At 41.9% G+C, this 27589-nt stretch overlaps 3 protein-coding genes and 1 long non-coding RNA gene across 14 annotated transcripts; 3 read left to right on the top strand and 1 right to left on the bottom strand.

The window, feature by feature from the left end:
• The first annotated feature begins 560 nt into the window (after window positions 1-560).
• On the top strand, window positions 561-4119 carry LOC133400307 (gastrula zinc finger protein XlCGF8.2DB-like). Of its 2 annotated transcripts, XR_009768327.1 has the most exons (3): window positions 660-751; window positions 876-2271; window positions 2918-3003. XR_009768327.1 is itself a non-coding variant. In XM_061672807.1 (2 exons), the coding sequence occupies exons 1-2, from the start codon at window positions 643-645 to the stop codon at window positions 3973-3975; spliced, it is 1167 nt and encodes a 388-aa protein (XP_061528791.1). In that variant the 5' UTR covers window positions 561-642; the 3' UTR covers window positions 3976-4119. The 2 variants fall into 2 exon arrangements, 1 of the variants encoding a protein (XP_061528791.1); XM_061672807.1 differs by lacking the exon at window positions 876-2271 and having other exon boundaries at window positions 561-751; window positions 2918-4119.
• LOC133400308 (uncharacterized) lies at window positions 2105-5193 on the bottom strand. Its single transcript, XR_009768328.1, has 2 exons — window positions 5090-5193; window positions 2105-3262 (listed from the first exon to the last, which is right to left on the bottom strand). It is a non-coding gene; the product is annotated as an uncharacterized LOC133400308 (long non-coding RNA).
• LOC133400305 (zinc finger protein 501-like) lies at window positions 4269-15700 on the top strand. 10 transcript variants are annotated; one of them, XM_061672799.1, is made up of 8 exons: window positions 5208-5844; window positions 6550-6630; window positions 6860-6984; window positions 8340-8423; window positions 11647-11804; window positions 12765-12963; window positions 14187-14311; window positions 14398-15700. In XM_061672799.1, exons 5-8 carry the CDS (start codon window positions 11751-11753, stop codon window positions 15376-15378), a joined length of 1359 nt encoding a protein of 452 aa, XP_061528783.1. In that variant the 5' UTR covers window positions 5208-5844; window positions 6550-6630; window positions 6860-6984; window positions 8340-8423; window positions 11647-11750; the 3' UTR covers window positions 15379-15700. The 10 variants fall into 10 exon arrangements, 9 of the variants coding, with proteins under 9 accessions (XP_061528789.1, XP_061528787.1, XP_061528785.1 ...); XM_061672800.1 differs by having other exon boundaries at window positions 5211-5844; window positions 11647-12143; XM_061672796.1 differs by lacking the exons at window positions 5208-5844; window positions 6860-6984; window positions 11647-11804 and adding exons at window positions 4275-4578; window positions 12063-12143.
• A 4584-nt stretch (window positions 15701-20284) lies between these two features.
• On the top strand, window positions 20285-26759 carry LOC133400306 (gastrula zinc finger protein XlCGF52.1-like). The gene is made up of 2 exons (XM_061672806.1): window positions 20285-20539; window positions 24062-26759. Exons 1-2 carry the CDS (start codon window positions 20425-20427, stop codon window positions 25252-25254), a joined length of 1308 nt encoding a protein of 435 aa, XP_061528790.1. The 5' UTR covers window positions 20285-20424; the 3' UTR covers window positions 25255-26759.
• The last annotated feature ends 830 nt before the right edge of the window (window positions 26760-27589 follow it).

Raw genomic sequence — 27589 nt, 5'->3', positions numbered from 1 at the left:
TACGAAATGAAAGACGTTGTTGATATCTACAATGTTGAATCCAGATGGTGAAACTTGTGTGTGAAATGTTAGGAAGGCGTGTCATCATATTTTGGTGGATCAAATGGATGGAAAAGGATTCATAAGGTTTAATTTGTTTTTTCTTGCATCGATATGACCATAGGTAGATGCGACACGGCCCCTTTGAACTGCATGCCTAGGCGACGCTATGCTAGTAGGGGGGCTAATTGGTCGGCGCATTTCTTGTGTGGGGACAGCAAGAAAACACAAAGAAGAAGGATGCCAGCACATTGTGTACGACACGGGATCATGGGATAGCATTTCACAAGTAAATATATACATTTTCCAAATGTTATGTTGATAACACACGCTTTGGCGTCGACAAAGACGTAAACCTCATAAAAATAAGTTGAGAAATGGGCAAGTTACGACTTCATTTTAGCGGTAACGTCGACCTCCCCAACATGGCCGCTACGGAGGCACGTTGGTTCGTCGGGTCAGGGTTTCATCGGCTCATCATACGTCAGAGTACCACCGAAGAAGAAAAAGGCGGAAGTCAGTAAATGGGTCGACGTGAGACAAAGAGGGAGCTGGACTTTGTGTAAAACCATCTACATTTGGATATTTTGACTGTTTGAAAGAATGATGGCGTCGTTCGAGGAACAACTTTGTCGAACGAGAGAGGAGACCGAGCGACAACGCCGACAGCAAGACGACATTTTTTTGGCTCCGATCGTGTTGCACATGCAAGGTCTGTTCACGGATGCATATTATTCATTACCAGACAAGAAAATATATATTAGCGTTCGGGTTGGACACAATATGCGCATCGTAAATACTGAATAGGTCAAACATTCACGATTGTTTTCCAGCAGATCTCCCAGTAAACATCACTCTAAACACACCCAGGATCCTCTCAGAAACAATCTGGCCTTAGCTGACAACTCGGGAAATGAAATCAGCACCGTAACGCACAGAAAGCAACAAGCAGGGGATGATTTGCGCTTCCGAAGCACCTCATTGCCCTCGAATGTACGTTTTTAAAGTCAGCTGTTTTTCTTCAAAACTGGACTATGTTCTCACCACATCATTGAACATGAGTGCTTGCCCTCAATGGTCCTTCAAGATTTCAATGACAGGCTTGAAATGGAAGGGGAAAAGTTCTCCATAACTAAACTCCAAAACAAACGGTTTTCAGGGCACGCTTGTTGTGTGTGATGTCTTGGTGATTTAAGTAAAATTAAAAAGGACAGAAAGGGCTCAGGTCAAAGCCAGGACAAATAGACTTGGCGCCACACTCAAAGAGGATCAAATACTTCATGAATATTTGAATAGCGTGATGCTTTTGCTTCAAGTGTTGTTGGAGTTAATGACGTTATGGCAGTTTTCCTACCATATACAAACAACAGATGAAAAGTTTACACAACAGCTCAGCAAATACAAAGGAAAAGCTGCAGGGCATCCTCTGCGTCCGGGTTGGAGAGGGTGTGCAGTGAGAAAAGCCTACAGACACACCTCAGGAACTTTGAAGGTCAACACAGGGTGATGGAGGTGCTACGAGACAGTAAAGCGACCAAGGTGCAAATCCTCAAGATGAAGCAGTTTGTGCAGAAGTCGATCCTGGCGCTGAGGAGGTGGGCCGTTGCCTCAAAGACACCAATGCGCAGCAGGAGGACACGCTATATGCTGGAAAGATGGAGCTGCAATGGTTCCACAACAGGATTCAACGATCCAGACGCTTCAGAAACCTTGCAGAGACATTCCGCTTTTCAACCTTCCCTGTCACCTGCTGGAGAGCTGCCAGGACGCTCAATGCAAGCGTAGAAAATAAAAGGCTAACTTAACAAGATACAAAGTAAAAGAAATACAGGAGAACTCACCAGCACAGATGATGGCACGGACAACATGACATGACAATTAAAAAAAACAGCCAACTAAATATAAACAGACTGACAAAATCATGAGGCGCACCTGGATATGACAAGTGGCTGGGGGGAGCTGATTGGGTGACACAAGGAGCATGGCTAATGAGGTCAGACGGAGAACAAAACATAACGACATGAACGAAGGACACAGGAAAACAAGACAGAACATGGAGCAAAACTAAGTCGAACAAGTTTAGGCACCTCACATTCGAGCAGAGTATAGCGTACATAACTTGAGTAAGTAGTACAAAGTGTGTGACATGATCGTGAGAAAAGATGATGCAGTTCATGGAGTGAAAGGGCGAACACCACGTAAAAAAGCCAGACGTTCAACTCGAGCCATGCGGTGAGTTACCATTGCTAACAAAGTGTTACACAGTTGTACATTTGTAAATAAATTATTCTTTTGCCATCAAAAGCAGTTTCTCAGTCTTGTTTTTGTTGTTTTATAGTTTGTGGTGTCACAAAAGCAAAAATGTTAGCGTCAAAGTCACTATTCTGCTTGGCACAAAAAAGTTGGGGTTCCCCCCCTCTTTTTGGCCAGGAACTGGTGTTTTGGGGTGAAACCACCCCATGTTCTACTGCTGATTACTAAAGAATAAAAAAAGCTAGAAACAAACAATTTTTTTCTGGTGACAGAAGAGAGTCTACTCTTTCTATTGCTAGGTTCGGTGCTTATATTGTCACAGTAAAATCAACAACAAGTTGTTTTCAACTCCCAATGCTGGTCTCAAGTCTTTGTTTGTTGTCAAGTCAAGTCACAGGTGATCAAAACGGTGACACGAGTGGACTCAAGTCCAAGTCACAATGACTCAAGTCCCGATCTTTGGTGGTATGACCGAGTTGGGGCGAGCCACGGGCTTCGTAATTGTAACTTTAAATTGAACGACAGCACATTAGGAAGTGACCTGAACCTTGCGCTGTTACCGCATACACCGTATAACGTTTTTAAAAGATTTGACCCGTGTTTTTTTGTCACCCGTGTCCCGCAGACATCCATCAGCTGATTGGTCACCAAGAGGAACTTTCCCCTCAGCCACCGCAGGCAGGGAGCTCCGGTCTGGAGCAGAAGCGTCCGCAGCACTCCCACGTTAAAGAGGAAGAGGAGGAGGTGGATGTCAGCGAGTTGCCACTAAACATCGTGGTTGTGAAGAGTGAAGACGACGAAGACGAAGCACCTGCGTCGTCGCAGCTTTGCAATCACAGTCCAAGTGGAAACCACAGTGGAGGACTACCAGGATACAATCGCTCAGCTCCACTGTCACACAGTAATGACACAGAAGAACCTTTGGGAAGCGGTGCAGACTGCGAAGGTGACGACAAACGCTTGAAATGCTCTGAAAAGGAGACGACCGACGTGAGACGTCATACTCCTGAAGACCATTTTACCTGCCCCGTTTGTGGTAAAAGCTTTACTAAGGCTTATAGGAACAGACATATGAGAACACACACAAGAGAAAAAACGTTTCGTTGTTCAGTTTGCAGTGAAACATTTGCAGAAAAGGTCTCTTTGATTGTACACAAAGTAACACATACGGTAGAAAATCCTTTCACTTGCTCAATTTGCGGCAAAGTGTATTATATAAAAGACCATTTGAGTCGACACATGAGAACGCACACGGGTGAAAAACCTTTCACTTGCTCTATTTGCGGTGAAAAATTTGCTCACAAGATCTCTTTGGTTGCACACACAGCGACACACACGGGAGAAAAACCTTTCACGTGCTCCGTTTGTGGCGAAAGCTTTTCTTATAAGCACTGTGTGACGAGACACATGAGAACACACACGGGGGAAAAGCCCTTCAGTTGCTCAGTTTGCGATGAAAGCTTTACCTACAAGGAGACTTTAAATTCACACATGCAGGCGCACACGGGAGAAAAACTTTTCACATGCTCAGTTTGTGGTAAAAACTTTTGTTATAAGAATGGTTTGAAATCACACATGCTGACACATGCAGTAAAAAAACCTTTCACATGCTCACTTTGTGGTAAAAGCTTTGCTTATAAGAGTACGTTGAAATCACACGTAAGGAAACACAATGGAGAATAAATGTTTTCGGGGGCTAAAACATTGGTGGGGAATATTTTTATGAACGAGTGGATTGAGGGGGTGCCAGGCTGTTTTGACTGTATGGTTCTTCCACACGCCACTGACCGTTTGTTCAAAGAATAAATTGAAAAATTGTCAACATGACTTGTTTAGTTCATGTTGTTGACTTTAATTATCCAATCCACCTAAGAAGTGTGTCTAAATTGTCCGTAGGTGTGAATGTGCGTGTGAGTGGTTGTTTGTTTGTATGTGCCCTGCGATTGGCTGGCAACCAGTTCGGGGTGTACCCCGCCTCCTGCCCGATGATCGCTGGGATAGGCTCCAGCACGCCCGCGACCCTAGTGAGGAGAAGGGGCTCCGAAAATGGATGGATGGATTTTGTTTAGACCATAATTTGAAACACTGCCGCCGCCATTTTTAGCGTGCGCAAAGAATTCTGGGAATGATGACGTAAAATGCCTGTTGTAAAATTACGTTGCTGCTCTCTGCGGAGCTAAAGCTAGCCACTTGCGAACAACTTATCGTCAGCGAAAAGAGTTAAACATGCCATACTGCGCCGCTTTGGGATGCAATTTCCGATCAGGACGGAATGCAAAAAAGGAGGTAAGCATTCGTAGCTTTCCCAAAAAGATCAAGTTGAGGAAACGGTGGGAGGATGTGGCCGGAAGAGCCGCCGAAAGATCCGCGTTTGTTCGAAGCCTTTGCTCGCCTCCCCGTCTCACGGGAGAGCTCACCGGTGTGTCTGGGTGTAAACGACGGCTTAAATCCAATGCAGTGGCGACTAAGTTTCCTCACAAGGAGCCTAAACGGCCGCGTGTGACAAGCGGAAGACAGGGGGCGCTGACCGCGTTACCAGCAGCAACTGTTGTATAAACAAATCATCGCCACCGGATACTGAGTTAACAGTGAAAAATAGTAAGATATGGATGCATATAACTTTACTCTCAGTTATTACTGAATACATTTATAAAACGAACAAGTACCATGGGGAGAAATGCAATGGGAGCTCTTTACAACAGATACTCGCTTTCTAAGTCGGCATTGGCAAAGCGGTAGCTACAAATACACCACTAAAAATGACCAACTCGAGTTTCTTCACACGTGTCATCTTCACCTCCGTTTCTCCTCATTTTCCTGATCACACTCTGGCTCGAACTGAAATGGCTGGACAGCGTTCATCGCTGCTACTGTGGCTACTGCTAAAAATACTCCGGGCGTCGGGCACATCCCCCATTTGACGTCACTACCCAGAATGCACTGGGACGAAAAAACAATGGCGGCCTATGTTGAATTACGTTTTGTAATATATAAATCTGGAAGTGATTATCGAAAGTTGTATCTTATGGTTATGTTACGCAAGCTGGAAGAGATCATATATACCAAACGTAATTGAAAACGGAGTTCCCTTTAACAAAATCTAAGAAGAAGAAACATAGCAACAACCAGCAAACACACTAAAAGAGGGAATGATGGTGGTTTTGGGGCAAATTCTTATTTTATTATTCGATTAGGCGGCACGGTGGGTGAATGGTTAGTACAGTTGCCTCATGGTTCTGAGCACCGGCGTTCAAATCCGGCCTCGCCTGCGTGGGTTTTCACCGGGTACTCCGATTTCCTCCCACATTCCAAAAACATGCACGGCAGGTTGATTGAAGACTCTAAATTGTTCCTAGATGTGAATGTGAGTGTGAACGGTTGTTTGTTTCTATGTGCCCTGCGATTGGCTGGCAACCAGTTTAGGGTGTTCTCCGCCGCTAGCCCAAAGATAGCTGGGATAGGCTCCAGCACGCCCGTGACCCTAGTGGGGATAAGAAGTACAGAAAATGGGTGGATGGATTATTCTATTATCCGAGTAACTTCGTGTTTTGGGTAGGACATATTTGTTTTTATTTACGCCGCTTCCTTGTTCCTTAGGTCGAAGTCATGGCTTGGGAGTCGTCAGCTTTTCCCTTACACTAATGAAGATTTTTGGCCTTAAATATTGAACACCTTTAATATTTAGGATTGTCACCCTGACCCACTTCAGATCCTGCCATCAGGACAAATTCACTCTTAAAACACCTCAAACCACTGGATAATCTTTTAAAATAATCTCATAACACTGCAGATGATCTGGCGTTTGTTTTACTGGGTCGGGAAGTGGTAAAATTGGGACAAAAACATTCTGATTATCTTGGTGTGAGTGTGTGTGTACTTAAGTCTTTGTAAGTGTCAAGACATTTTAAGCACATGAATGATAAGAATGAAAAATAGAATAGCAAAGTAAAAGTTTTCAGTGTAATAGTACAGGGGAATATACTAGTAAAGTCATGGTTGAATTTGCTTTTAGTGGATATTTTTTGATGAACAATAGCACTACTGTTTATTATACATGTGGTATGCTTATGACCTCATTGGTTGCAGCACATTGTGGCAACATTGTCTTCAAAGACTGTGAGGAGTCTGGCTTTTGAAAATTTAGTTTTGGTTGGACAAAAATGTCAGCTGTCCTTTGTTTCCATTAGGAAAACAGTTGTGCTTAAAGCTACCTAGCCTCATCAAGATGTGACTTTAACTTTTTGAATTTTTTTCTAGAACACTACATCAGATATTTCAGCTTATGAGGAACTCATAGTACCCCACACTTCTACAGGTCAGACTGAAGAAGAACACATGGTATGTATAGTATATCGTTGAGAAATGCATCTGAAGCATTTATCAAAAATTTCATTCAATATCTGAACGATATCGTGTTCGACTGGTTGTACTGTGTTTGGTTGTGCAATTTCATTATAAGGTAATGGGGAAATGTTTTTTTCACTTGTACAGCAGCTTTTTTATCTTCAACGTACTAAAACTGCTTTAACACTGTCTCCTCATTCACCTACTGATGACACAACATCAGAAGCAACTGGGGGTTCATTATCTTGGTCAAGAATACCCGGACATGCTCACAGGGACAGAGGATAAAACCCAAAACCTTTGGGTTAAGAGACGGCCACTCTACCACCTGAGCCATGCTGCCTACAGGTAGCATTCTGCTTCTACTGGACATTATTTGGATTTTTATCCCACGATATTTCTGGCACCAGTTGCTAATTTGGATGCACACTCTTTTTTTCTTAATGCCTTGCCGAGGTATCGGATTGGGACTTTGGATCGGCAGATACTTAAAATCAAATACTCAGACTCGGGTGCAAAAAAAAAAATTGTGACCGGGACATTGGGGTCTTCTCAAATCCGCCATCCTTGACTCATGTAAAAAAAGGCCTGATTGGTGGAGTGCACTAGCAATGGTTGACCTTCTGGATGGTTCGCCTATCTCCGCAAAGGAACACTGGAGCTCCGCCATAGTGACCATCGGGTTCTTGTTCACCTCTCTGACCAAGGCCCTTCTTCCCCGGTTACTCAACTTGGTCGGACGGTCAGATCTAGGAAGGGTCCTGGTGGTTAAAAACTTCTTCCATTTCCGAATGATCGAGACCACCGTGCTTTTCGGGACCTTCAATGCTGCTGAAATTCTTTTCTATCCTTCCTCAGAGTTGTATCTTGACACAATCTGGTCTCGGAGGTCTGCAGCCAGTTCCTTAGAATTCATTGCTTGGTTTCTGCTCTGATAGGCACTGCCAACTATGAAATATTATATAGGCAGGTGTGTGCCATTCCAAATGAACTTCAATACACGGAACTTACCACAGGTGGACTCCGTTCAAGTTGTAGAAGCATCTCAAGGATGATCAGTTGAAATGATGATCTGTCCTTCTGGAAGGTTCTCTTCTCTCCACAGCAGACCGCTGGGGCTCTGACAGAGTGATCGTCGGTTTCTTGGTCAACTCCCTAAGGCCCTTCTTCCCCCCCCGATTATTCAGTTTAGTTGAGCGGCTAGCTCTAGTAACAGTCCTGGTGGTTGGGAAGTTCTTCCATTTACGGATGATGGCGGCCACTGATTTCATTGGAATCTTTGAAGCAGCTGAACATTTTCTGTACCCTTTCCCAGATTTGTGCCTTGAGACAATCCTGTTTTGGAGGTCTACAGACAATTCCTTTGAATTGATGCTTGGTTTGTGCTCTGGCATGCACTTTCACCTGTGGGACCTTATATAGACAGGTGTGTAATCCCCCGACGCCCCCAACTGAATTTTCCACAGGTGGACTCAAATTAAGATGTAGGAAACTCTCAAGGATGATCAGTGGAAACATGATGCAACTGAGCTAAATTTTGAGCTTCGTGGCAAAGGCTGCGCATGTCGCGAAACCACCAATTTATGTTGGCACTGCATGAGTGTTTTTTGGTTTAAACAGCAAATTCTCAGACATCATAAAGCTCTGAAACAGTTACCTGTTGTCTGTTTTGATACTACATTTTTATTCCTTTTACATTTTAGGGAACAGATAAACTTCTGGGACGTGTGAAAAAAGAGGGCACCATTTTGTCAACCAATGTGCTGCTCAAGATAGAAAATACTCAGGTAAGACAAAATGTTAATGTAAACTAAAATTCATACTATTACACTGGGTAACAATGTTTGTTGAATTAGGTCTGACAGCTGTTTTTAACAAATTTTTGGGTGTGGAATCCAACACTGATCTCAGTTTTTCTCTATCACATTTAGTTTTTTTAACAAAATGAGAACAAAGTGGAACAAAGGAAATATACAGTGGGTAGGGAAAGTATTCAGACCGCCTTAAATTTTCACTCTTTGTTATATTCCAGCCCTTTGCTAAATCATTTAAATTCATTTTTTCTTCATTAATGTACACACAGCATCCCATATTTACAGAAAAAAACAGAATTGTTGAAATTTGCGCAGATTTATTAAAAAGAAAAACTGAAATATCACACAGGCATAAGTATTCAGACCCTTGTACAGTTAGGGTTTGTGTTGACTGGTTCTATATTATGGCTAGGGTTGGGCATCGAGAACCGATTGGAACCGGGACTAACGTTCCGGTTCTCCCGTAATCGTTCAAATTAAAAAATGTCGCTTCCCAGTTTCGATGCATATAGTCCCCCGACCCCGAAGAAGAAAGTGGCAAAAACTAACGAAGAACATGCTCAAAGACGTGCTTGCGACCAATAGCGGCGAACAAAAGTGTGTCTTAACTTTGTGAAAATAAATGACCAGTCGCCTCAGTGCAACACTTGGAATAAGATTATATTGTGCAAAGGAGGTTTTCACGATGTGTAGAGGTCTGACGTATTCCCTCCAGCTCCGACCCTCAGCCTACACCGCGCGGAACTTCAGTCAAGTCAAATTGGGTGAGTGAAACAATAAAATACAGTCTATGCCAACATTGAGGCCTCCAACAAGTTAAACAGTTGGTTGCACTTTTGCAATGATGTTTTTTTAGCGTTATTTTAGTCTTCAAACCAACGCAAGAGACGATGACAGAAAAAAAAGCTTACTTCAAAGGTCAAATTGGCAACTTTACATCACAATGAATTGGAACACAATTCACAAACGTCTCACAGTATCAGAAACACTAACCTTGTTCCTCATCTGTGGGTAGGTTAAGGAAGCAAGGTTTTATAGCTTTCGGTTCCCTTCATTACTCTCTTTCTTGCCGTCTAGGTTTAGTTTTCGTTTTCAAAATTCACCGTTACTTTTTGTGCCGAAATGCTGAGCTCCGGTGCGGGCCCTTCAAAATAAAAAGCTCCAAGCTTAAAACAGAAAGTTAAAAGCTGCACATAAGAACCATTTGACGTGATAAAACAGTCCCAAATAACGATTTTAACAATGCTATATTTAATTTTTTAGCTGAAACACTGAATATTAAGTCAATTGGATTAGTTCCACACAAATTGCTTTTTAGTTCATAGGTTTGTTATTGATACTAGTTATAAAGAATCCCAAGTCAAATGTTTAGTCTATGCTATGGGCTGCTAAGAAAAGGGATGTTCATAATTTGGACACAGTTTATTTCAACCATGCAAACTTTTTTGACCCAGCCCCCTAAAAGAAACTGAATTGAGAATTGTTTAGAACCGCAATCGAAATGAGGAACCAGAATCGGGACCAGAATCGCTCAAATTCAAACGATGCCCAAGCCTAATTATGGCGGAAGGTCATATGACGTCATCCGAGTGTGTAGGGTCTCGGTAAAAGGAAGCCAGTTGATCAGCCTCAAGGTGTGATGTCGAGAGTTTACAATAAAGTTAACATTTCCTGCTCAATTCCACACAACACTATGTGGTGGGTGGAACAGTGGACGATTGGTTAGCACATCTGCCTCACAGTTCTGAGGACCGGGGTTCAAATCCACCTGTGTGGATTTTGCATGTTCTCCCTGTGCTGCATGGGTTTTCTCCGGGTACTCTGGTTTCCTCGCACATACCAAAAACATGCATGGTAGGTGGAGTGAAGACTCTAAATTAGCCGTAGGTCTGAATGTGAGTGCGGATGGTTGTTTGTATATGTGTGTGTGTGTGCGTGTGTTTATATATGTATATGTATGTATGTATATACGTACAGTAGGGCAAAAAAGTATTTAGTCAGCCACCAATTGTCAAGTTTTCCCATTTAAAATGATGGGAGAGGCCTTTAATTTCCATCATAGGTATACCTCACCTATGAGACAAAATGAGAAAAAAAGTCCAAAAAATCATTTTGTCTGAAGAATCTATTAGCTAGTTATGGCGGAAAATAAATATTTGGTCACCCACAAATCAGCAAGGTTTCTGCCTCTCGCAGACCTGTAACTTCTTCTTTAAGAGGCTCCTCTGTCCTCCACTTGTTACCTGTATTAATGGCACCTGTTTGAACTCATCAATATAAAAGACACCTGTCCTCAACCTCAAACAGTCACACTCCAAACTCCACTATGGCCAAGACCAACGAGCGGTGTGAAATAAATCAAGTGTGGGAGCAATTATGAGAAAATGGAAGACATACAAGACCACTGATAATCTCCCTCAATCGAGGTTCCGTGCAAAATCTCACCCCGTGAGGTCAAAATGAGCACAAGAACGGTGAGCAAATGGGGGCGGAAACATCATGCTTTGGCGCTGTTTTTCTGCAAAGGGACCAGGACGACTGAGCCGTGTAAAGGAAAGAATGAATGGGGCCATGTATCGTGAGATTTTGAGTGAAAACATCCTTCCATCAGCAAGGGCATTGAAGATGAAACGTGGCTGGGTCTTTCAGCATGATAATGATCCCAAACACACCGCCCGGGCAACGAAGGAGTGGCTTCGAAAGGAGCATTTCAAGGTCCTGGAGTGGCCAAGCCAGTCTCCAGATCTCAACCTCTGAGAAAATATTTGGCGGGAATTGAAAGTGTTGCCCAACAACAGCCCCAAAACATCACTGCTCTCGAGCAGCAACAGTGTGTGAAAACCTTGTGAAGACTGACAGAAAACGTTTGACCTCTGTCATTGCCAACAAAGGGTTTATAAACTATTGAGATTAGCTTTTGTTACTGACCAAATACAGTACTTATTTTCGACCACAATTTGTTCATAAATGCTTTAAAAATCAGACAGTGATTTTCTGGATTATTTTTTTTCTCATTTTGTCTCTCATAGGTGAGGTATACCTATGATGAAAATTATAGGCCTCTCTCATCTTTTTAAGCGGGAGAACTTGCACAATTGGTGGCTGACTAAATACTTTTTTGCCCCAGTGTGTGTATGTATGTATGTGTGTGTATTTTCTTTTTTTTTTTCTTTTTACTACGTGTGTTATCTTACAGCTGCCCTGGGGCAATCTGACAAAAGCATTGGCCGCCATTGTGCACCTAGAACTCCTCCAAACTTCACCACCAAACATCCAATCACACTCATTCATGTGGGTTACATGTCTTGCCCAAGGACACAACGACGACATGCACTGGGGCGGGGATCCCAACCGGTGAGCCTCTGGTTGCAGGGCGTATTCTTATCCTCTGCGTCACGCTGCCCACAGCAGCTAGCCACTTACAAGATAATTGGTTGTAGGACATTGTGCCAAAATGACGTTCAAAGACTGAAGAGCCCGGCTTTCCAAAATCGAGTTTTGGGAGAACAAAAATGTCAGATGTCCTTTGTTTCTTTCAGGAAATCAGTTTTGTGCAAAGCTACCTAGCTAGCCTGATCAAGAAATGACGTTGTTAATTCTCTATTTTTCTAGAACACACCCTCAGATATTTCAGCTAGTGAGGTACTTGTAGTACCAAACACATCTACAGTGCAGACTGCAGGAAAACATATGGTATGTGTGGCTATCGTTGCAAAATACTTCCAAAGCACATCTCTAATTTTGCTTATGTCAGAATTATATATTATATATGTTTGACTGGTTCTATTGTGTTTTGTCGTGCACCATATTGCTGGTACCTGCCATATATTTATGAACATTTTATCCTGGCTGGCATTATTGTGGGAAGATGACCGGAACTGTCCCAATTTTCCAGGAGAAACTTCCTTCTTAAAGACAAAGTACGAATCCATACCTCATACAGTCTATAGATGAGAATTAGTTTTTTTATATATGGATATTACAAAAACATTGGCAAACCGGATTAATTGCTTTGTATTTTAGCACGAGTGCTAGATATATAGTATATAAATAGTCGCTCTCTATTGCACACCTGAATTGAGATTTTTACTGCTTTAATCACAGTCAGCAACTTAATTAGGCTATTAACACAAAATAGGATGCAAAGAGGAGACCATTTTTCTTTCATGCAAACATAGTTATTGTTACTGATAAGTTTACTGTTATGATGATGTATTTGTTCCGCAGGTTTACAAGAATGAACAAACTTAGAGCAAGTGTCAGAAAATATTTCTTGCCCTGATTGAATGTTCTCTTTTTATTATTTTCTTGCAGGTCTCAACATCAGCGCAAACAGACTCTCCACGGGACAAGCCAATATTTTGCCTTGATTGTCTCAAACCTGTTGTTGCCGTTAGAATGATTGAAAAATTGCACAATTATGCCAAGCCAGCTCCAGTAAGAGGCCGGCGTCGCAAGGTTCCTGTACAACAAGTTGCTGACTCACAGATAATTTCTACTCCTGTGAAAGCAGGTACCCCTTCACTTAGTTTATATTCGGCATATGTGAAGATCACCTGTGACATGGAAGTGTCAGACTTTAAAACAATTCCGTCTCGGTGTTTGGATTGTTGGGGGAGCTAATTACGTCATGAAACTCCTGTCGCATGGCGTTAGCATTAGCCCCGGAGTGATGTCAGCAATAGGGGCTTTTCCACCAACCAGCCCAGGAACTTTGAGTTCCTGATAGCAAAAGATTCCTGTGGCCCATGTGGTTTGCATTTCCATCGCACTATTAGTTCAGGGTAGTTTAAGTAAATGAGGCTGCTGGGAGGAAACCGGAGTGCCGGTTTCCACATCCCCAAAATTTTCAGCCCACTTCTAACTTTAGAAAACACCTTGCAGTAATTTGCAGAAGTTTTTGCTGTTGTTTTGGCAGCGGATGTGGCAAAAGTAGCACACACACACACACACAATCACTAAGTCTGTTCAGCAAACAAGCTTCTTCATGAAGTCATTTAAGTGAATCAAGCAAATAATGTTTCTGTAGGGCCCACTGCCTGTGTTGTTGATTTTTAGGCAATTAAATTTTTTTATTTGTGGCAGGTGTGTGTCGACTCCCATATTTATTTTCATGCTCTGATTTAAAAAAGAAAAAGAAAAGATAAAACAGAAGTTACTCAGAAATTACTCTTTACTTGAGTAGTTTTTTCATTGAGTACTTTTTACTCTTACACAAGTAAATACTTGGATGACTACTTTTTACTTTTACTTGTGTCATGTTATTCTAAAGTAACAGTACTCTTACTTGAGTACAATATTTGGCTACTCTACCCACCTCTGCCTACCATGCATGTTTTTGGGGATGTGGGAGGAAACTGGAGGACCCGGAGAAAACCCACACAGGCACTGGGAGCACATGCAAACTCCACACAGGTGAGGCCGGATTCGAACCCAGTCGGATCCTCAGAACTGTGAGCAAGACGTGCTAACCAGTCGGTCACCGCTCTGCAGTGCCGTTTGTATTTTCAGAAAAAAAAAAATATTTTCAGGGGTTGAAATGCATTAATAACATTTCAATTGGGAAACTTGATGTCATATACGAGTAATTTCAGTTATTTGTTTTTTTTCAGTTATAAATTAAACTTTTTAGTCAAGGTACCACTGTAGAAACAACGATGCACAACATCAAAGTCACGGCTTGGGATTAGACTTTATCAAATGTGTTATTTATGTTTATCTTCTTGTGTCCTGCAGACGTCAGTGAAAAATATCTTCGTCCTTGGCAGCAGGAGACAGAGTCACCGCACGTTAAACCGGTGGAAGAAGAGCCCCCTCTCATTAAAGAGGAAGAGGAGGAGCCCTGTCAAATAAAAAAGGAGGTAGATCACCCTCGCATTAAAGAGCAGAAATTAAAGAGGAAGGGGAGGATATTACCAGGTTAACATTAGTCTTTGTCCCCTTAAAGATTGAAGATGAAGACAAGGGTCAAAGTGAGGAAAACAGGGGAACAGAGTCTCCGAGGAGCAGCTCAAGTCAACACATGACAACAGAAGGTGATGGAGACCACTGTGGAGGTTCACAGGCAGATAGTGACAACACGTCGTCACACTCGCCGAACACTGATGATGATGATGAGGAGGAGGATTATAATGATGATGATGATTATGATTATGAAGAAGATGATGATGATGATGATGACGGCGATGAGGATGATGAACACTCTGAAGATGATATGCCACGTGACAGCAAAGTATGGAAATGTTCTCGGTGTGGGAAAAAATTTCATTTAAAGCACAGTTTGAACAGTCACATGAGAAGACACACTGGAGAGAAACCTTTTGTCTGCTCAGTTTGTGGCAAAAGCTTCTTTGACAAGTCAAATTTAACAAGTCACACAAGAACACACACTGGAGAAAAACCTTTTGTCTGTTCATTGTGTGGCAAAAGCTTCTCTGCAAAGGCAAGTTTAACAAGTCACACAAGAACACACACTGGAGAGAAGCCTTTTGTCTGCTCAGTTTGTGGCGAACGCTTCTCTGAAAAGGAACGTTTAACAAAACACACAAGAACACACACCGGAGAGAAACCTTTTGCCTGCTCACTTTGTGGTCAAAGATTCTCTCGTAAGGCACATATACAAAGACACAAAAGAACACACAGTGGAGAAAAACCTTTTGCTTGTCATGTTTGTGGCAAAAGATTCAGTCAGAAGGGAAACTTAAAAATACACACAAGAACACACACTGGAGAGAAACCTTTTACCTGCCCAGTTTGTGGTGAAAGCTTCTCTGTAAAGTCAAGTTTAACATCTCACACAAGAACGCACACTAAAGAGAAACCATTTGTCTGCTCCATTTGTGGTCAAATATTCTCCCAAAAACGACAATTAGGAAAGCACAAAAACACACACATTGGAAAAACCATTCAGTCTCAGCGTGTGTGCTAAAAGTGTAATGGTTTTGTTCGGAGACACAAGTGTGCTGGAGAGAATAGTGATGGTTGCAGCTTTAAAAAAAACAAAACTCAAGAAACTGACTCTGTGGGAATTTGCAAATGATTTTGGATAAAATATGACATTTATGACAATGATGTAAAAGAAGCTAACCCAATGATTTTATCGGTGACAGAACAACCATTGTGTTGTGTACTTAACCTTTGTTATTTCAAACATGCAAATCAAATAAGATGCACATTTGAAAAGTAGTGAGAAGAAGCTGTGATTATTAAATCCCACCCCCTTTTCCACAATTTCAAATAAAATCACTTGTTCCACATCCTCAACTGACTTTCATTACACTGTGAAAAATTGGAAAGAACAAAAAATAATATAATTATAACAAGAACAAAAAAAACAAAGGCGCAAGTATCAGGGTCCGAAATTAGCACATGCCAGTCGCCAAATGCGACTAAATTATCCGTTTGGCCAGTGAATCTTAGAGCGGTTTGTACCCACGTACACAAATATACACGAGCAATTCATACTGTGGCGGCGTGTGTCCTGCAGTCAGTAATATTGGAGCAGGGCGTGTCCTGCTAGGAAAGTGCGTGGGATTCCCATAACGCTGATGTCCGTTATCAGCTGTGTGCGTATTTCCATGAGCTAACATGACGTAGGGGGCGTGACAAAAGCCAATCGGAGCCGTCCTATCGTGCTCCACTTCCGTTTGCAAGTAACGGGAGTAAACAAACCGCGCCTCCTCGGCGTGTTGCGAGATCGAGACGCCGACTTGACTGGAGGACCCGGAGAAAACCCACGCAGGCACGGGGAGAACACAGGCGGGGCCGGGAGTTGAACCCCAGTCCTCAGAACTGTGAGGCAGATGTGATAACCAGTCGCTCCCCGAAATTTTTTTTTAGCTAAATGTTAAATGCTAACTGTGAAATTTATATATAAATGTCAAATCTATATCCAAATGTGAAGTAGATTTCTTAAATAATACTGTTATAGCTAAATGTTTCGGGTGAAACTAAATATTTAGCTAAAATGCAAATCCAAACCGCCAACAGCTGGAAGTACCAAAATAAAAGGTCAAGGTCATACTGTGTTTATAGTCCCCCGAAAAATAGCATATAAAAAGCATCTTATCTGGCTAAATGGACTCTTGCACGCAGATTACAGTTGTGAAATCTACATGAAATGTCAAACACGTTTCGAGAAACTTTATTGGACGTGTACATTTCGTGTTTAGGTGCACACCACTCTTAGTCAATATCCATGCTCAGGGGCAGACCCAGGGGGAGGCCGGGGTAGCTGCTGGGCCCTCCTGAAATCTGATCGGAACCCCCAGGGCCCCCCCCCCGGGGCCCCCAGATGATTAACATATCACAGCACCGCACGTCTCGTCGAAAGAAGCCGTTTGCATTTTGAAATTTGTGACGCCTTTTGACCAAGACCCTCCTGTACAGTAGTTAGCGCTATGTATAACAAAGAGTTGTCATCCACATTTATTAGGAAAAGAAGAAGAATCGCCACAGAAGAAGAGGAGCCAGTCTACGTCACTCCCTAATCTAAAGTAAGTTTTACGGTGGTGTCCTAATGAGTCACTGTTTAAAATCACTTCCGATCCGATAGGACAGCGTTTTGCTAGGAGCCACGGGTATCAAGCTAAATTTAGCATGAAGTGACGTCTGACTGCGGTAAAAACGAAAACGTGTCACCAGCACCTGAAGTGTTTCACTACGCAGCCAGTGCAGTGTGTCTCCTTCACGTTTTGCCTTTTGTTATGCCTCTAAACTGTTCGTATACTGATATGTTTGTTTAAAAGCTTTAAAACTGACACCGCTACAGTGTCAAAAGTGTTGCTGTTGCATTCACACCCCCCCCCCCCCCCCCTCTCTTCTATGCATTATCTTATTTCATGCATAATGTGCTGCACAACAGGCTAGCTAAAAACACGTTTAAGACAAACGAGTGGAGTGCTTTAAAAAAAAACGTCAGGACTGTTTTCATGTTTTCAACAGTGCATAAAGGCTTTTCTATTACTGGGCTATGGTTATTTTTGTGAAATAAATTTGAGTTGCTAAAGAGTGTCAAAAATTTGGGTTGCGACTTAATGGCTAAGTTGACTTTTGGGTCCTGAGGCAAAACCAGTTGGGAAACCAATGAGTAGCTGAAAGTTTGAATATTAAACTTACATCTACAGTGGTTTATTTCCCCTGACATTTTTTTAGGCTTCAAGTGGGGATTTGATAACATTGTGCAATTGTAAGTGATGATAAGAGTAACAAAACTGGCCTTCTTTTTCATTGGGTCCGTTGAGAAATGAAAAGACAGGGCGACAAGCTATATAACTTATTTTTAAAGAGAAGCAAGTCAGGCAACGGTAAGGTGGGCAGAGAGAGTGTGAGTCAATAGATCGTGTGTGTGCGTGAGTAACTGTGAGTGGGTAATTGTGTGTATGTGTGTGCGTGTGAGTGGGTCACTCTGTGATTATTGAAAAATTGTTGCAGTTGTGTTTCTGTGTACATTGTGCTGTAAACACACTTAATAAACTTTATTTGATGTGCACAAACCTCATCTTCTGTGTGCTTAGTATGTACATTGCAACATTTAGAGACTCGGATTGCAATTAATTGGTTGAGAAACAAATTCATTGTCATAGCCACCGCAAGGATAAAAGTCTTGCTCCGCCACTGGATGTCGATACTGTGGCAATTTTAAACCGTCAAACAACCGTTACTTTAATACAAACACAGCATAAACGTTTACATATACTGTAGAACATACAGGAGTACTCCCATGCATAAACTATATTGTCTCTGCTCTTGTTGTTGATTTGTCACACTACACGGAAGATATCCCAAAAAATCACACATGCTAGACTTTTCATTTTGGCGTCGTAGGGTTATAGTAGGGCCAAATCGTTGGTCGTAGATCATGTCACACTACAAGACGTTTTATCGTTCCCGACAAAATATGTCGGGCCTGATCTGGGAAAATCGCCCGCGATAGCTAATCGGGCCAATATCGGCGCTAAAATCCTTTAGTCTGTTCTAGGCATTAGCTCCACTGTCTTACAACGACGACACCGAAGATACGAGCAACAGACTGTGCTGTTGGCGACAAACACTTGAAACACTTCTCCAACATGCAAGAGATGTCACACTTGAAAAGATTTTACCTGCTCAGTTTATGGTAAGATATGTACTATTCGACACATGAAAGCAAACAACCCTTTAGTTGTTAAGTTTGTGGAGAAGGTTTAAGTTTTCCTCCATCCATCCATTTTCTGTACCACTGATCCTCACTATCATCAGACTTTAAATGCACACACGAGAGCACGCATACATGGGAGATAAACCTTCAGATGCTCATTTTCTTGTTAAAGATTTTGTCATGAACAACTTGAAGAAACATGAGGTGACACATGGGCGAAAAAGCCCTGTTTGAATGCAACATTCGCCCAATCAGTCTACATGTGTTTTGACGACTTGGAGAAGCCGTTCGACCGTGTCCCTCGTGGAGTCCTGTGGGGGGTGCTTCGGGAGTATGAGGTATCGAACCCCCTGATACGGGCCCTGTACGGCCAGTACGACCAGTGTCAAGAGTTTGGTACGCATTGCCGGCAGTCCATCGGACTCGTTTCCAGTGAGGGTTGGACTCCACCAAGGCTGCCCTTTGTCACCGATTCTGTTCATAACTTTTATGGACAGAATTTTCTAGGCGCAGCCAAAGCGTAGAGGCGGTCCGGTTTGGTGGCCTCAGTATTGCATCTCTGCTTTTTGCAGATGATGTGGTTGTGTTGGCTTCATCAGGTCGTGATCTCCAACTCTCACTGGAGCGGTTTGCAGCCGAGTGTGAAGCGGCTGGGATGAGAATCAGCACCTCTAAATCTGAGACCATGGTCCTCAGTCGGAAAAGGGTGGAGTGGCCTCTCCAGGTCGGGGATGAGATCCTTCCCCAAGTGGAGGAGTTCAAATATTTTGGGGTCTTGTTCACGAGTGAGCGAAGAATGGAACGGGAGATGAACAGGCGGATCGGTGCAGCGTCTGCAGTGATGCAGACTTTGTTTCGGTCTGTTGTGGTGAAGAAGGAGCTAATGCCGAAAGGCGAAGCTCTCAATTTACCGGTCGATCTACGTTCCTACCCTCACCTATGGTCACGAGCTGTGGGTCTTGACCAAAAGACCAAGATCCCGGATACAAGCGGCCGAAATGAGTTTCCTCCGCAGGGTGTCCGGGCTCTCCCTTTTGATAAGGTGAGAAGCTCGGTCATCCGGGAGGAGCTCAGAGTAGAGCTGCTGCTCCTCCGCATTGAGAGGAGCCAGATGAGGTGGCTGAGCATCTGTTTAGGATGCCTCCTGGATGCCTCCCTGGTGAGGTGTTCTGGGCACGTCCCACCGGGAGGAGACCCCGGGGACGACCCAGGATACGCTGGAGAGACTACGGCTCTCGGCTTGCTTGGGAACGCCTCGGGATCCCCTCGGAAGAGCTAGAGGAAGTGGCTGGGGAGAGGGAAGTCTGGGCTTCCCTGCTGAGGGTGGCTCCCCCCGTGACCCGACCTCGGATAAGCGGAAGACAATGGATGGATGGATGGATGGACATTTGTTATGGTTAGGTTTATGGCGAGGGTTGGGGTTTGAGACGGTTTAGGATGTGTTCAGGTTAGGATTAGGGTGGGTTAGGGTTAATGGGAAACATGTTAACGCCCCCACACTTAAATCACATCTTTTCTCGTCGGGGAGCAGTAGTGCGTGTTCTGCCGGGATACAGCAGCCAATCGTCGTGCAGCGGCGCGTGTCCTGGAGCCAGTAATATTTAAGCAGGACGTGTTCCGCCCAGAAACTATGTGGGAATTATAATAACGCGTCATTGATGCTTGGCTGCCGTAAAACCTCAATCGACGTCGAAAAAGGCGGAAGTTGGGTTGCCACGAACATTGACCGGACCACGACGACGAGAAACAAAGCGCGAGGTTAACAGGTTGTGTTTAACAAAACAGCGAAACTGTTGAAGGAGTGAGTCAAAAATATTCGTGCAGTTTTAAATAACAATGGCGTCATGTGAGGAGCGACTGTGTCGAGTGAGAGGGGAGACCGAGCGACGACAACAACAACGACGACAACAGGACGCCATTTCCTTGGCTCCGATTGTGTTGCACATGCAAGGTGCGTTCAACGTGTATTGTTCAATGTTCACATGAACAGGTGGGGTTGCGGGGAAGATACAGTACTCTTTTGCTATTTTCGAACAAATTAGGGTTGAAACAGTTCCTAGTGTTTATCCCAGGATAGTTTTTTCTGGTGTTGTTGTTGTTCCGGGGAAGGTTTTAAATGACGTACAGCTCTTACAAGTAGTCGTTCGGGATAAATAACCATATATCGAATATATATGGTAGGGTTAAGTTGTGAGATGAGTTAAATTGTTTTATTTGTATTTATTTAACCTATATTTATTCAGGTAAGGGAAGTGAGAGCAGGTTTTACACTACCAACCTGTCTGCAGACAGAAGAGTAAAACAATGCAAAATAAAAGTAATTACACAAATACATATTAAAATAAACTGAACAATGTGGTGTGGATGAAACAAAACAAAATAACAATTACAAATGAGCAGAGAGAATCTTATCATTGTCACATTGGCACTTCACATACAGGAGGAAATGACATTGAACTGTTTTGAGATCATTGTGGTATATTTACAGTTAAAACTATTAATACAATGGTACTTTGGCGTACGGGTTTAATTCTTTCTATGGCCAAACTCGTAACTCATTTTACTCAATTATAGCATACTTTCCCCCGGTGAAGGAAATTGAAATGCTTCAATCCGTTCTATCACTGGCTAAAAACACCACACTTTTTGGTTGCGTTTTAAAATAAATAAAATAAAATAGCACTGTATTGGTAAATCTAATAACATGCTTAAAAGACATTAATTACAAAACTTGTTCTGTGAAGTGGAATTTACCCAAAAATCTCTCTCTCTCTCTCTCTCTCTCTCTAACTCACTCACTCACTCACTCACTCACTCACTCACTCACATATATATATACGCGCACACTGTAGTATGTGTGTGTTGACGTGTGCCTTAAAAGCGCGTGGCCGAGTGAGGGATGTCAGGCGTTGTGATGCCACCTCCGGTGGGCCATTTACCGCGCATTGAAGTCAGTGTGAGCATTGTGTCCATGCTCCTTGTGAGTATTTTTGTCTTTGACTGTTTGTCCCATTCAATAGATGGGTAAAAGTGCATCGGCGACTGTGGCTCTCCTTGTCCACATGCAAGGGCATTACAATACGGTGGAACCTCGATTAAATGGACCCTGATATAACAGATATCGGATAAAACGGACCGTCAGGACTGAACAATGTGTCCAAAAATAGTTTCCATTTGTCACTTTAACTGCCGTTGACAAAGTCTGTTAGTTCCAGAATTGGCCGCTGTTTTTTACTTTGCGCTGTAACACAATGCAGGCAATGAATGGGGCTGACGTATTTCCTGGTAACAGATATACAATATGACTAGATCCAGTTCCAAAAGGCGTGCCTCCCGTGCCTAAATCTGGCCATGTTGAATGTGGGGCATTGATATGGCAGCCATGTCATGATGGTTATATCTATTGTCTATTCTGCTGTAGAGCGCAGAGAGAGAGAGCAGCATGTCGGCAGTGGTAACTGTAAGAAATACAAACACAAGAAAAAAAAACGGTTTACTTTTCTGGGGTTTCAGTTTCTGAAGCTCACGTAATTCGAACCCAAAGCAAAAAATTGACAAGTGACAGCCCGTAACTCAAGAACAGGGCTTGCTAATGGAGAGTGAAAGGATCACTGCCTAAGTACAGTTCAGTTGTATTAAACTTCATTTCAATACAAGTTCAATATATTTGCATTTGATCATCTGTTTATCATTTACAGCGGCTGAAATAAGTATTTAACACGTCACCATTTTTCTCACTACATATATTTCCAAAGGTGCTATTGACCTGAAAATTTCACCAGATGTTGGGAACAACCCAAGTAACCCGTACATACAAAGAAAGTTGTGTAATAATGTGAAATGACACAGGGTGATTATTGCTAGATTTTAGGTGTTGTGTTGGCTTTCCTTGCCTTTTTGCACCTCCCTTTCTTCATGTGTTCAATACTTTTTCCCTGTGTCATTTCACATTTTTACAGACAACTTCATTGTCTTATTTGTTCTACTTTCTTTGTATGTATGGATTACTTGGATTGTTCCCAAGATGTGGTGAAAATTTCATGTCAATCGCTCCTTTCGAAATATATTTAGTGAGAAAAATGGTGACGTATTAAATGCTTATTTCAGCCGTTGTATCACTTATTTATGTACAATTTTTAACTTTTATGTGCAATACATTATAATCGAATCATTATAGTTTATTTTCTTCATTTTCCTCTATTTAAGCGCAGTGTTAATGTGGCTTAGAATAATATTAAATATGCTTTTTAAAAATAAAGCCACTGTTGGTCATGATGGTGATAAATGGAGACGAATTTGTTTAGGTGATAAAAAGTTAAATAACTTGTACCGAAGTAAATTTTTAAAACAAACAATTTTGTACTGTACTGAACTTCAAAGTTAAATACAACTGAATTATTATTACTTTTTAAATATAATATACTTGAAATGTAAAATGTACTGTAAATGAAAAGTACTGTGCTGGATTAAAAGTAAGTCTAAACAGGGTGTAATGTATGCATAGCTACAAGCTATATTCCACTTTGTTTGATAGTACTGGATGTTTTAATTGTTGTAAATTTGATTTGTACTCAATTAAATGATTATTTCGTGTCCGAATAGAGTGAGTCCATGTACCACTAGTGGTACTCATATCACACTTTGAGAATCACTGACTTAAATAACCTCCAATGTTCATACTAACATTAATACATCACCAAACGCATATTCTATTACTAACCGGGATTGCTTAATCGCATATCGGTAACCTACAAGATATCAACGTAACCACAACATTAGGATTTATTTTCTATTATTATCATTTATACCTTCATATCAGTTAGAGCTGCATGATATTGGACAAAAAAAATGACATTGCGATTTTGTTTAACCTTGCGACATATGTAGCAATGTTAAAAAATACAGGATAACATACACATAACGTGAAAACCAGCACACATTTATTTTTCCCTCTCGGGTAAAACTATGCACAAAAGTATGCAGAGTAATTTGTTTGAAGTCTACCTGTATTTAGATGCACTCTAGTATTGAGCAATAGTCCAGCCTGACATGAAGTTAAAATAATTGTTTTTCATGCTCAGTTATACTGTAGTCATTAGCACATTCCTAACACTATTATTATTATGTAATTCCTAACGCATTATATTATATTATATTATATCAACACAGGAGATTGTCATTCTGAGACACATTTATGGAACTAAGCAGCTCACAAATGATTTTCTTGGTTAAGTAATTTCACATTTGATGGGTGGGCCAGTCCAGAGTCCCCAACTAGTTGTAAACAAGCAATGAAAAAGTCCCTTTTCCCTAACATATCCCCTACAACGCACCTCACGGCACAGGAGAACCTTTCAGGACTATGTCGGGCCTTTGCAGATTTTGGCCGGAAGGCAGGAATGGGGCTCAAAATCATCCAAATTATCTTTGTGTGTGTATACTCATCTTTAACTGCGTTGCTCGTGTCCTACAGATGTCCAGCAGCTGATTTGTCGTCATGAAGAACTTCCTCCACAATTACAAAGGGAGGGTTCCAGTTTGGATCACCCACAGCCCCACCACGTTAAAGAGTTTGAGGAGGCCCCACACCCCCCCCAGGTCAAAGAGGAAGAGGAGGAGTTTGATGTGAGCGAGTTGCCACTGAACATTATCGTTGTAAAGATCGAGGACGACGAGCCACCTGAGTCGGCACAGCTTAAGCATCACAGTCCAAGTGGAGACCAGTGTGGAGGAGCAGCACCTGGCAACGTCTTAGCTCCAGCATCAGACAGCGACGGCACCGGAGAACATTTGAGTAGTGGCGCAGACTCTGTAGGCGACAACAAACACTCGAATAGTTCTGAAAAGGAGACAACTGCAAACAAGAAAAGTTGTCAAACACGCAGGAGACGTCACACACATAAAGAAGATTTCACATGCTCAGTTTGTGGTAAAATGTTTTTATATGAGAGTATTTTGAATGTACACATGCAGAAGCACACTGGAGAAAAACGTTTTTGTTGCTCAGTTTGTGGTCAAAGGTTCATTAAAAAGTCAGATATGAATCGACACATGCGGACGACACACAGAGGAGAAAAGCCCTTTAGTTGCACAGTTTGCGCTAAATCGTTCACACAACAGATAAACATGGTGGAGCACTTGAGAACACACACAGGAGAAAAACCTTTCACTTGTTCCGTTTGTGACAAAAGCTTTTCTATTAAGACTTATTTGAACAAACACATGAGAACCCACACAGGAGAAAAACCTTTTAGTTGCTCCGTTTGTGAAAAAAGCTTTACTAATAAATCCGATTTGAACAGACACAAGAGAGCACACGCGGGTGTGAAACCTTTTACTTGTTCGATTTGTGGCGACACATTTGCAGTAAGGGCCTCTTTGGTTGCACACACATTAGCACATACCGGACAGAAACATTTCACTTGCTCCGTGTGTGATAAAAGCTTTTCTATTAAGACCTATTTGAAAAAACACATGAGAACGCACACGGGAGGAAAACCCTTTAGTTGCTCTGATTGCGATAAAAGCTTTGCTAATAAGTCCGATTTGAACAGACACGTGAGAACGCACACAGGTGAGAAACCTTTTGCCTGCTCAGTTTGTGGTAAACGCTTTTGTTATAAGTACAGTTTGACTGCACATATGCTGACACACAACAGACAATAACATGTTTTTCTGCCTAGTTGTGCTAGAGCAATGGTGCGGAACCTTTTTATCATAAGCGGCCATTTCAGTCATCTGGGGGCTTTGATGTGATGCTGAACCCAATAAATTGGACAAAAGTCAAAAGGTTCTTTCTTCCTTGTTACTGATACTTCATTCATGACGGTGACTGCAATTATAAATTCTATTGAGTAAATGGGGTACATAAAACACACGTGACACTCCTTAGACAAGCGTCGCATAGAAACTAGGCCTGATCAATTAATGAATTTCATCAATTAATTTGCCATGACAAATATAAAAAAAATTTGCGCAGCTTCTATAGTTCATAGCGCATCCCCTTTGACGCACACTGCTAACACTACTGTCTGACATTTCAACCCAGTAGTAGAAAATAAACTACGTTACGAGTAAAGCAAAACCTACTAGTGAGCATTTGGGTGGTACTATTAGGGTCTGAGAGGCTACTACATGTGCATGACACCTGCCTTTTAACTAGGCCTAGTACTGTTACTAGTGCAGCACAGTAGGCTAACTTACATGCAAGGAGGCCACAAGTGGCATAAGTAGTGGGGGGAAAACAAATCATAGACACATATTGGAAAGAGCCCAAGCTCGATATCGAATACATGCGCAAACAACTTTCCATACATTAGACACACGTCAAGACCAACACAATCGCGTTGAAATGCCAGGTTTTTCCCGCGAGAAAAAAAAAAATTATTTACCAAAAGGAATCAACACTGCTTCCACCATTAATGTGACCTATAAGCTGAATAACTCAATTGAGAAAACCTTTTCAAGAGGTGAAAATAAATAGAAACAACGGATAATGTAGTTGCACAAGTGTGCACACCCTCCTATGACTGATGATGCGGCTGCGTTCCGAATTAATAGCATTCAAAGTGCCTCTGATTACCCCAACTAACGTTTAACTGTTCTAGGAGGCTTTTCCAGGCATTTTTGTTGTTACACTTTATAACACAAGCCATGGTCCACAAAGAGCTTCCACGACAACAGAAGGATCTCAATGTTCAAAGGTATCAGTCAGAAAAAGGGTACAAAAGAATTCCCATGGCATGACATACACCATGGAACACAATGAAGACAGTTAAACTGATGAAAATGACGAGAGGAAAACTGGTCAGGAAGGCTGCCGAGACACCCACAGCAATGTTGGAAGAGCTGCAGGAATTTCTGACAACAATCTCCCCTCTTCTTCATACTGTACTACAGATTCATCTCACTGTGCCCCCTCATGTTTACTGATATCATGTTGAACTTTAAGATTTTAAATGGTTGTTGTTTCTATTGTTTTCATTATTGTTTGTGTTAATAAAATCGCCACGAATGCCTTTGTGTATAATCAGATGACCATCTCAGTATTTCAGTGCTGGAAAGTAACTACGTACAAATGCTTTGCTACTGTACTGGAGTAGATTTTTCAGTTACAGTGTCTGCACTTTCTGCTCCTTACTTGGTCATAATAGGCCTGTCACTTTTTTTTAACCTCCACAGATGAGGACACAACGTGAAATCTAGGTAAATAAAGACGGAAAATCAACTGTGGTGAAGATCCTGATTGATTGATTGATCGAGATCTTTGGGTCATAAAAGGCATAAAAACACGGAGATGGAGTTACATGATGGAGTTACATGAACCAGGGAGCATTAATGATGATGCAACAAATTTGGGAAAGCAAGACATTCTCAATCCTTGGCCTTATTTGGGAAAATGTTTGACGTTGTCAGCTGCAAGAAGGATTAGTGGCAGAAAGTTTGTGTCTTGTGCCATCCTAAAAAACACCAGTTTATGGAATTAAAACAATATTCTGTCTAATCTGAACCCCCCAAAAAAACACAGCTACGCAGTTGTACCTGGGTCACCGAAACATCATATTATGGCACACATAATAAATTTTGCACCAAGAAAAAAAAGTAGTTTGTCATATTCTTCCCACTTTATTTATGTTTTTGTCATTAGACAAATATTGATTGATGATATATGTGGCACAGGTGGATTAATTTCCCATGAAGGTCAGGGTACCAAATGCATGGCCCACCAATGGTTCAATCTTTCATTTTGGATTGTACTGTATGATTGGACAACTATAAGGTTGTATACTTCAAAGTTTTGGGCACAGTATTTACCATTGTATGATTGGTTCAAGACGTATCATCTCTCCTATCGCCAATGCTGAAAAGCACAATAAACAATGTACAGCAGTATGCAACACAAGAAAAAACAATTATTTTTTAAATTTAACATTTGAGGAGAATTTCGTAGAAATCTTTGTTCCAACATGTAAAAACAGAAACGACTATATAATAGAAATAC

Source organism: Phycodurus eques, chromosome 3 (assembly GCF_024500275.1).
Source record: "Phycodurus eques isolate BA_2022a chromosome 3, UOR_Pequ_1.1, whole genome shotgun sequence".
NCBI lineage: Eukaryota > Metazoa > Chordata > Actinopteri > Syngnathiformes > Syngnathidae > Phycodurus > Phycodurus eques.
The sequence above is the reverse complement of the archived record's forward strand: the minus strand, read 5'-3'. Positions and strand labels throughout refer to the sequence as shown.

What these genes read in the sequence shown, in the direction of transcription:
- LOC133400307 (XM_061672807.1), top strand. Translation starts at nt 643, where the DNA reads ATGATGGCGTCGTTCGAGGAACAACTTTGTCGAACGAGAGAGGAGACC. An exon ending in GATCGTGTTGCACATGCAAG is followed by an intron (nt 752 to 2,917) that starts GTCTGTTCACGG and finishes CGTGTCCCGCAG; the next exon opens with ACATCCATCAGCTGATTGGT.
- LOC133400305 (XM_061672796.1), top strand. Translation starts at nt 4,519, where the DNA reads ATGCCATACTGCGCCGCTTTGGGATGCAATTTCCGATCAGGACGGAAT. An exon ending in AGACTGAAGAAGAACACATG is followed by an intron (nt 6,631 to 8,339) that starts GTATGTATAGTA and finishes TTTACATTTTAG; the next exon opens with GGAACAGATAAACTTCTGGG. An exon ending in TTCTACTCCTGTGAAAGCAG is followed by an intron (nt 12,964 to 14,186) that starts GTACCCCTTCAC and finishes TGTGTCCTGCAG; the next exon opens with ACGTCAGTGAAAAATATCTT.
- LOC133400306 (XM_061672806.1), top strand. Translation starts at nt 20,425, where the DNA reads ATGGCGTCATGTGAGGAGCGACTGTGTCGAGTGAGAGGGGAGACCGAG. An exon ending in GATTGTGTTGCACATGCAAG is followed by an intron (nt 20,540 to 24,061) that starts GTGCGTTCAACG and finishes CGTGTCCTACAG; the next exon opens with ATGTCCAGCAGCTGATTTGT.